General features: G+C 39.5%; 1 protein-coding gene across 4 annotated transcripts; it reads left to right on the forward strand.

The window, feature by feature from the left end:
• Positions 1–677: 677 nt before the first annotated feature.
• Positions 678–10,063, forward strand: LOC103400113 (K(+) efflux antiporter 6-like). Of its 4 annotated transcripts, none has more exons than XM_029094261.2 (20): positions 697–1,202; positions 1,503–1,546; positions 1,807–1,865; positions 1,972–2,050; positions 2,133–2,194; positions 2,288–2,363; positions 2,485–2,559; positions 2,796–2,867; positions 3,004–3,087; positions 3,413–3,481; positions 3,610–3,687; positions 3,815–3,903; positions 4,164–4,260; positions 4,346–4,399; positions 4,849–4,944; positions 8,544–8,732; positions 8,827–8,904; positions 9,054–9,098; positions 9,330–9,419; positions 9,538–10,063. In XM_029094261.2, the coding sequence occupies exons 1-20, from the start codon at positions 932–934 to the stop codon at positions 9,616–9,618; spliced, it is 1,788 nt and encodes a 595-aa protein (XP_028950094.2). In that variant the 5' UTR covers positions 697–931; the 3' UTR covers positions 9,619–10,063. The 4 variants fall into 4 exon arrangements, with proteins under 4 accessions (XP_070670435.1, XP_028950094.2, XP_070670432.1 ...); XM_070814331.1 differs by having other exon boundaries at positions 698–1,202; positions 1,963–2,050; XM_070814334.1 differs by lacking the exon at positions 8,544–8,732 and having other exon boundaries at positions 678–1,202.

Consider the following 10,063-nt stretch of genomic DNA (forward strand, 5'->3'; position numbering starts at 1 on the left):
GGTTACTTATTATGCTAATCAAGTACAATGATGTTACTAAACTGTACCAACTTTTGTTTTCTTTCCCGACAAATTATTCAGTCTTAGGCCGTTGTCATTTGCACTATATGGTTGGTTCCAAATCATCAAAAGAAAAGGGAACTTTTGTTTCAATATTTCATAAAAGCGGATACTAGAAAATGAAAATCAAGTGAAGATTATGTTTGGTAAAACAAAAAAAGCGTTTGTAGCTCGAGTAGTTTAGAGTGTTCACCGTTTTGTATTAATTTTCTCATTTTTTTTGCATTTGATTTAATAAAAAACTCGGATGGGATTTGAGCAATTTTGTTTCAGTTTCTACACAACTAGATTGAATCAAATTGCAGATAGTTTGGTTTGACTTGTTTAAAAAGTACAAAAGCAAAACCGAATTGTAATTTCTCTAAATTTAATTGTCTGAATTCTGATTACACATTAACAAATGAACTATTATATCAATCATTCAAACACCAAAATTTTAAAGTTTTTAATATTATTCAAATATCGACATCAGTTTAATTAAAATTACGAGATCTAAGACCGAATCCACACTTAGCCTCAACTAACCCTTTTGACCTATGAACAAAACCTTAAACGCTAACTTCCAAATCCGAAATAAAAAACATTAATTTTGGTGACCTGCCGGTATTTTAAAAACTCCCACAAGAGTGACGATTTACAGTTTCCACCGGCGACGGAATCCCCCACACATTTTGTTAAATTAATTCTAAGATTTATGAGTCTATGACTACATGTTGACCACGCCACCTAACTCTGGTTAGTCCCCACTCTCTCTCTCCTCTCTCTCGCTCTCTACACTCTCTTCCAATCGCGATTTCTCATTGGTGAAGCTTTTCGACCGTCGCGGTTTCCGTCGTTTAACTGCCGCCCGCCGCGCAGTTGCATTTCTGCAATGTTGAGAAGAAGCGCGTCCTCCTCCTCGTTCGGCTTCCTCGCCGTTGTCGTCCCTGCTCTGCTGCTTCTGAGCTCAGATTTGCTTTTCTCACTCTCGCTCGCTGACCCGCTCGCTGCTGCTGACGACTCGGTCACTGAAGCAGATCTCCTCCTCAACGCCAACGCCACCGAGTCCAATGTCTCGCTCTCTAAGCCCAAAGAAGGAAGCTTTGCGGATATGATCGATAAAGCTCTGGAGAACGAGTTCAAAGAGAATGATCAGAACGAAGGTTCGTATTAGATCCGATGTCCTTCCTCTTTCTATGCATTTTGGCTCAAATTAGGGTTTTAGGTCGAAACCCGGAACGAAAAGAGAAGAAATTTTAAAGGATCTTCGGATTTTGTGTTTGGCTGAGAGGAAAAGATGAAAAATTTGTTAAGAAAAGTTGGGTGTGGTGAAATTTCGTTGTTAAAAATCCATCAGATCATGCTTAAATTGTTAAATGCAGTTGTTATTGTTAGGTAATTCATGTTTTTAGTCTTAAATCAAACTTTTTTTTTTCTTTCCCTTTGCTTGCTTGTACTTGCAGCTACTGATCCTGGAAGTTTCAACAACAGCGTAGCCGGCCAGCAGGTGAATACCAAACTAATTTATCCAGAATTTCTACAGAATGAATGGTTCTCAACCGTGGAGAGTCATTACATTAAGATCTGGTTCCGTTTTATTCAAGAAATTTGAAACCTTTACATTCAACCATTTCTTATCGTAATTCATGGGTTGCTGGTGCATATATAGTGCAATCTAATGTTTTGATGCAAACTTGATTTGGTCTCAAATGCAATATGTTGTAAGTGTTTCTAATTTCATTATTTACCTATCTTTGTGTGGATCAGGCAGTTTTGGAAACAGTTGCGAGAGTAAAGTCGAAGAAAAATGAGACGAAAGAAGAAAAGTACATGCTTATAATTTAAAATGAGTACAATTTTTCATGTATTCTTTGTCACTTGAATCTAGCCATTATGGCTTGTTTCACGCTAACTCTGTTGCAGAATAAACAGGTCGTTTCAACTACATGATGTTTTCAATCTGGATAATGATAATAGAGGTGAAGATACACCAACGCTGATTGATCGCAAGGTAAGATTGCTTCATGGAAAATATAATTGCTGCAGGTATTTATCTTCATGATCCTAAGTGTAACTCTGTTTAATATTTTTAGGACAATGTCTTCATTATATCAAATTTTAAATCAAAATATCCAGTGCTGCAACTAGACTTGAGGTAAACTTACTGGCTTATTACAGTTTCGTAAAGTTCATTGGTCTTCACTAAACAAAAGTGCTAATTTGAACTCATCTACTTGTTGCATTGTAGATTAATATCAGATTTGGTGGTCGTTATTGTATCTGCAACCTGTGGTGGCATTGCCTTTGCTTGCGCTGGACAACCGGTCTGATACATACATTCACGCATACATACACGTCTACATATATTTCCAAACTTCATAGAGAAAATATAATGCTATGATCTTACTTAATGTTCATATTCTGTTTCCTTGATACACTTGACAGGTTATTAGTGGATATTTGCTAGCTGGATCTGTTATTGGACCTGGAGGTTTCAACTTCGTCAGTGAAATGGTTCAAGTATGTTTACTTTACCCTACAATTTTATTATCCAAGAACTTTTTCATTTAATCTTGTAGTGTACAATAAAAAGTTTTCGGTAAGGCATCTTAAGTATGCTTCTGTAGTGAAATAATAAAAGAAACAATACTTTATCTTAGAGATAGGATTTGTTCTATTTGATTGTTAATGTATTCTTCTGATGGAAAGATATTTGTATGTCTCACATCCGTTTTGGCTCTGGTTTATGGGTGCAGGTTGAAACTGTGGCTCAGTTTGGGGTAATCTTTCTTCTTTTCGCTCTGGGCCTGGAGTTCTCCACAGCAAAGGTAGACTCTCGCCCTCCCTCTCTCTCCCTCCCTCTCTCTCTCTCTCTCTCTCTCTCTCTCTCTCTCTCTCTCTCTCTCTGCAGTTTTGATATGCTTATAGCTGAGTATAGTCAAATTCACCCTTGCATTATTGTAGCTTCGAGTTGTTCGAGCAGTTGCTGTTCCAGGAGGGCTGCTACAAATCTTCCTATTTATGTGCCTGTGTGGTATTACCGCCTCAGTATGTCTACTAATTTTCTACAGACTTCCTTAAAAAGTTTGTGCTTGCTTACATCTATCTTACATGTGAAAACATCTCCACCTTAATTTCTGGCTATTGAAATATCCATTCAAAACTAGAACATAGAGTTGTGATACATTCGTGTATTTTTTCTACGTTGATTCCTCAAGTAATTTGTAATAGTTTACTATATCTGGTATATGCAAGTGTGCACTTCCAATAAATTTTCTCAACATTAGTTTTTCAAGCTAAATGTTCTGTCAATGTACTGTTATAGATGTTTCTCATTCTCAATGCTGCAGTTCTGATTGGATGCTGTTTGCAGTTATGTGGTGGTAAAGTTTCTGAGGGGATATTTGTTGGCGTGTTCCTTTCTATGTCTTCAACAGCAGTGGTAAATTACCATAAACCTACCTCATGCATGCCGACGTTCGCATAGCTTTGCAGGCTCTTTCACTCTTATATATCCATTTTCTTATATGCATAGTATTCACAGGTCAATATTTTTTATTCTGGCCCTAGGTGTTAAAATTTTTGATGGAAAAGAACTCCACTAATGCCCTTCATGGCCAAGTCACCATTGGCACCCTTATTCTGCAGGTTTGTTGGTTTTATATACGCATTCCTTTGATGTACTTTCAGTTTCCATTTTGAACTTTTAATTTCTGCATTTTAGCACTGATTTGTCAATCTTCTAAATATGTGTGGAGAGGATTTTGCTTTACAGGATTGTGCTGTGGGTTTGCTGTTTGCTTTGCTTCCAGTTCTGGGTGGGACTTCGGGTATTCTTCAAGGAGTGATATCTATGGCTAAGCTGTGAGTTTTCGTGTTTCTTTTAATTGTGTCTGTTCCTTTCCCTTGTGGAACAATCTTTAAAAAAAATGTATTATATTCACTTGATATGTTTGTAGTATACACTAGCTTGATGTTTAAATCATATATTGATTTTATACTAATGAAGATGAAGTTCTGAAGATATTTACAATCTTTCTTGTTCTTTTCTATAAAATTACTTAATTAGTGACAAATCTGTATGCTGGTTATATGTTTACAACATCATATTTTTCTTTAAACAGGATGGTGACGTTGATTACATTTTTGGCTGTTCTTTCTATTTCATCTCGTACTTGTGTTCCTTGGTTACTTAAATTGATGATAAGTTTATCTTCACAGGTACCGTTTTCTTTTCTTTGTCTTAGAAAATTGCTAATTATCTGTAAGCTACATTTTTCGTTAATTTTAAATGTCATCTTTGCAGACCAATGAACTCTACCAATTGGCATCAGTCGCTTTCTGCTTGCTTGTTGCCTGGGTATGTTTCCTTCTCGATTTATTTGCCTGGAATCCTTGTTCTATCTTGCCGAACTTCTCATTTCTCATGTTCTGCTTGCTATAGAATCATATTCATTCGTGTTTCTTTCATTAATACTTATTGGTTGTTTTCCATTTTTAAAAGTTACTTTTCTAATGCATTAGGAGCATTACATCTGGTGTTTTACTTAATTTTATAGCAAGCCGGATTGACTGATGACCTAAGAATAATTTTCGGCTACAAATTTTTGCTCCCTCAACTTCCGTAAATTGGTCAATATGTCCTAGTCCTACTATGTACGCATAGACCCTCAGCATCTGGTTAATAGGGTCCTTGTGCATCTTATGAGTCTATTGAAATGATGTAAGATAGTTGAATGCTTTAGTTGCCTGACATGCATGTCAGATTCTAGTCATGCCACTGTAGTCTAATTGCTTTTACAATTTCAGTGTAGTGATAAGCTGGGACTAAGTCTGGAACTGGGTTCCTTCGCTGCGGGAGTGATGATATCAACAACTGATCTTGCACAACATACTCTAGAACAAGTAAGGCTACATACTTTATACTGTATGATTAGTAACGGTACTTGAATTGCTCAACTGATCTTCCTTGTTTATCTTGTTTCATCTGCTGGTGTCACATCCCGGCCCGGGTTCACCACATCCCGGGCCCATTCCACCACTGTAGCACGATATTGTTCGCTTTGGGCTTACCATTCCCTCACGGTTTTGTTTTTGGGAACTCACGAGCAACTTCCAGTGGGTCACCCATCTTGGAAGTGCTCTGGCCTTCTTCTCGCTTAACTTCGGAGTTCCTACAGAACCCGAAGCCAGTGAGCTCCCAAAAGGCCTTGTGCTAGGTAGAGATGGGAATATAAATTTAAGGATCACTCCCCTGGGCGATGTGGGATGTTACAATCCACCGCCCTTAGGGGCCTGACGTCCTCGTCGGCACACTTCCGGCCAGGGATTGGCTCTGATACCAATTTGACACGTCCCAACCCCGATATTCTTTGAATACCCGGATAGGCACGTGCTGGCCGACACCTGAGGGTGACGAAAGCCATTTATTGATTACAAGAGTAATGATTAGGAGGAACATAAGCATGAATAGTCATTAGAATCTAAGAGTAATAAACAAAGTTTAAGGAAATGTCTAGAGTGCACAGAACGCGGTCTAATTCAAGATTTACAAAAGGAAAGATCATCTCGCCGACTCGTTGCCTGAGCCTTCACTGGAAGACCTTGAGCCTCGACCTGGTCGTTTAAAGGAAACAGAATGTCTGGGACCTACAGAACTGGAAGGGCCTACTGATTCTCTGGTACTCCGTGACCGGAAATTTCGACTCCTCTGATTTTGATTCCGCTGTCTATTCTGTCTCTGGGGCTGGATCCAAGTCTGAGGTTGATCTCGCATGTTCATATCCCACTTAGATTGTTCTATACTCAGACTTATCTCGATTACTTCCTCGTAAGTTCTGGGTCTTTGAGCAGCTACCAATGTACGGTACTACTGGTTCAATGCAAGCATCGCCTGATCCATCTGTGCCTGTGGATTATCATAAGTCCCATCGTGATGCCTAGCCAAGCGCCTGAAAGTATTGTCAAATTCTGTGATGCTGAGGTCACCCTGTCGGAACTCTAAATACTCCTGCCTCTTCCTTAATTTGTAGCTGGAGCTTAGAAAGTAAGTAATAATACGTTTCCTGAAGGCAGCCCAAGTCATCCAAGAACTAGGTGGACGAGATTCCTTCGTTAATTTCCACCAACTCCTAGCATCACCCTGAATAAAGAAACCTGCAGTGTTTGCCCACTCATTTAACACACTTCATAGTCTCTAAAGTATCATCCATTTTCTCTAACCACTGCTCAGCCTTGTCATAATTCCCACAGATTTCAACTCAGTAACTCCATAACTTCTAACGATTTCTAAATACGTCCGATTCGGGCTATGACCCTGGAAGAGCATTCATTAGTGCAGTGGTAAATTGCTGGATTCCTCCCATTATAGAAGAACGAGATTGTCGAGGCACATTCCCACCAGGATTAGCCATGATTCTGACAAAAACAACAAAATTTAGAAAGACTGAAATTTACCAAATTGGTAGAAAGAAACCCTAACCATGCTCTGATACCAATTGTCACATCCCGACCCGGGTCCACCACATCCCGGGCCTGTTCCACCACCGTAGCACAATAGTCTGCTTTGGGTTTACCATTCCCTCACGGTTTTGTTTTTGGGAACTCACGAGCAACTTCCCAGTGGGTCACCCATCCTGGATGTGCTCTGGCCTCCTTCTCGCTCAACTTCGGAGTTCCTACGGAACCCGAAGCCAGTGAGCTCCCAAAAGGCCTCGTGCTAGGTAGAGATGAGAATATACATTTAAGGATCACTCCTCTGGGCGATGTGGGAATATACATTTAAGGAACCATGCAGTCGAAGAAGCTACTTGGGAAACAGGAATCAATGAGGAACCTGTATCCCTTTCTTTTCGTGTAAATTCGCAATTTTGAGGACGAAATTTCTTTTAAGGGGGATAGATTGTAACATCCCACATCGTCCAGGGGAGTGATCCTTAAATGTATATTTCCATCTCTACCTAGCACGAGGCCTTTTGGGAGCTCATTGGCTTCGAGTTTCGTAGGAACTCCGAAGTTAAGCGAGAAGGAGGCCAGAGCACTTCCAGGATGGGTGATCCATTAGGAAGTTGCTTGTGAGTTCCCAAAAACAAAACCGTAAGGGAATGGTAAGCCCAAAGCGGACAATATCGTGCTACGGTGGTGGACCCGGGCCGAGATATGTCAGATTGGTATCAGAGCATGGTTAGGGTTTCTTTCCACCAATTTGGTAAATTTCAGTCTTTCTAAATCTTGTTGTCTTTGTCAGAATCATGGTGGGAATGTGCCTCAACGACGTTGTTCTTCTATAATGGGGGGAATCCAGCAGTTTACCACTGCACTAATGAATGTTCTTCCAGGTCATAGGCCGAATCGGACGTATTTAGAAATCGCTAGAAGTCATGGAGTTACTGAGTTGAAATTTGTGGGAAATTGTGAGGAGGCTGAGCAGTGGTTAGAGAAAATGGATGATACTTTAGAGGCTATGAAGTGTCTGTTAAATGAGTGGGCAAACACTGCAGGTTTCTTTATTCATGGTGATGCTAGGAGTTGGTGGAAATCAACGAAGGAATCTCGTCCACCTGGTTCTTGGATGACTTAGGCTGCCTTCAGGAAACGTTTTATTACTTACTTTCTAAGCCCCAACTACATATTAAGGAAGAGTGTTTAGAGTTCCTACAGGGTGACCTCAGCATCACAAAATTTGACAGTACTTTCAGGCGCTTGGCTAGGTATCATGATGGGACTTATGATAATCCGCAGGCACAGATGGATCAGGCAATGCTTGCACTGAACCAGGAGTACCGTACATTGGTAGCTGCTCAAAGACCCAAAACTTATGAGGAAGTAATCGAGATAAGTCTGAGTATAGAACAATCTAAGTGGGATACGGACATGCGAGATCAACCTCAGACTTGGATCCAGCCCCAGAGACAGAATAGGCAGCGGAATCAAAATCAGAAGAGTCGGAATTTCCGGTCGTGGAGTACCAGAGAATCAATAGGCCCCTCCAGTTTTGTAGGTCCTAGACATTCTTTTTCCTTTAAACAACCAGGTCGGGTCTTCTAGTGAAGGCTCAAGCAACGAGTCGGCGAGATGATCTTTCCTTTTGTAAATCTTGAATTAGATCGTGTTTTGTGCACTCTAGACATTTCCTTAAGCTTTGTTTATTACTCTTAGATTTTAATGACTATTCATGCTTATGTTCCTCCTAATCATTAGTCTTGTAATCAATAAATCGCTTTCGTCACCCTCAGGTGTCGACCAGCACGTGCCTATCCGGGTATTCAGAGAATATCGGGGTCGGGACGTGTCAGCTGGAAAAATGAAATTCCTTCACCCCCATTCTGATTTTTGAGATGCATTATACATATAAGTTTTCTGGCATAAAAAATAGTACAACTGGCAGTATCATAGTCATTATACGGTTACTTTTGTGGTCCATATGTGGACGATAAATTGTTGCTCATAATGTTGAAGTTCCTTGATAGTAAGATAGCAGCACTGAAGTTTGTTGCTTGTTGCAGATTGAACCCATCCGCAACCTTTTTGCTGCTCTTTTTCTTGCCAGCATCGGGATGCTAATCCATGTTCAATTTCTCTGGAACCATGTTGATATATTACTAGCATCTGTTATATTAGTTATCATCATAAAAACAATTATTATCACCATGGTTGTCAAGGGATTTGGTTACAACAACAAAACATCATTTCTTGTAAGTTTGATTTGAAGGTCACATTTTCATATTGCTTCTTTCTAGTAATTTAGTTGTTCACATTTATTGAATTCTTGTATTTGTAATTGTATAGGTTGGAATTTCTCTGGCACAGATAGGCGAATTTGCTTTTGTTCTTCTAAGTCGTGCCTCTAATCTCCATCTAGTCGAGGTAAGTGCAACTATTGAAGTAGCTTATGATGATACTTTAGGCCCACGGTACATCACTGGCTGTGTTCTCTGGATCTCTAACTTCAATCTTGTTAGAAAAAATAGTGTGATAATAACGAGCTAGTTTGCTGAAACTTCGACCATTTTCAGGGGAAATTATATCTGCTGCTTCTTGGAACCACAGCTCTTAGTCTGGTATGAAAAATCTCTCTGTTCAGTGTTTTAATGTTATTTTTTTAGTCCGTTCTTGTTACTTATGTACCTGGCTCTTTTTTTGGCCCTAATGCATGTGGTTTTGTTGATGAAAAAAGAGTTAGATCACCCGATTCTCTGAAGCAGAGAAAAAAAATGGTCATGAATATGAAGTTTAGCAATGGCATCTCGTATAATAGTGTTTTCCGACACATTTTCTGAAATCTATTGCAGGTGACCACTCCTTTTCTATTCAAGCTAATTCCTGGTTTAGTGCATCTTGGTGTGCTTTTAAGATGGTTCCCTCCTGATGGTGCTGTTGAGGTATTGACTTAAAACTCAATTGTAGAAATGGTTCCATACAACTTGATCGAAATCAACTATTCCACGCATGTGTTACATCTTTATCTTGACGTCTCTTACATATGTTTGCCGACTTCAGATTGGTTTTAAAGGAGATAACCTTCGCTCAGATAGTGGCAAACGTGTCATTTTGATGGTCCGAGAATCGCATGATTCGTGATCTCTGTATAAAGGAAAAACTGTAAAGGCAATCTCCGGTTTACCCGCAATGTTTTTACTCCAGCCGCATTTGGGGAGTGGTTCCAGTGGAGTTGATAAGGAGGAGGTAACTATTTTCTTTACTTCTCATACAAACCTACTTGGAGTAATTTCCGTTTCACATTACCGGCCTAAGTCAACAGTTCAAATCGAGCCGAAGTAATGGACAGAACAGAAAAGAGAAGAGACTATCTAACTGCTGAAAGAAATAACACAATGATGCTTTACCTTTATAGTATTCATTCTTTCCCACTGTTAATTCTTTTGGAGTTGTAACATAATTTTGTCTTGTAATTTTGGATACATCAAGTAATCTGTATATCATACCTCCTTCCTTTGTCTAAAGCTTAATTGTAAACATTCACACTAAATTAAATGGGTTTTCGTTCCTTCTGGAATTTCAATTA

Source organism: Malus domestica, chromosome 15 (assembly GCF_042453785.1).
Source record: "Malus domestica chromosome 15, GDT2T_hap1".
Taxonomy (NCBI): domain Eukaryota; kingdom Viridiplantae; phylum Streptophyta; class Magnoliopsida; order Rosales; family Rosaceae; genus Malus; species Malus domestica.

Bases quoted from the DNA above. Each gene is read 5' to 3' on its own strand.
- LOC103400113 (XM_070814331.1), top strand. From the start codon at position 932: ATGTTGAGAAGAAGCGCGTCCTCCTCCTCGTTCGGCTTCCTCGCCGTT. The intron at 1,547-1,806 runs GTGAATACCAAA...TGTGTGGATCAG, and splicing joins ACAGCGTAGCCGGCCAGCAG to GCAGTTTTGGAAACAGTTGC. The intron at 3,088-3,412 runs GTATGTCTACTA...TGCTGTTTGCAG, and splicing joins TGTGTGGTATTACCGCCTCA to TTATGTGGTGGTAAAGTTTC.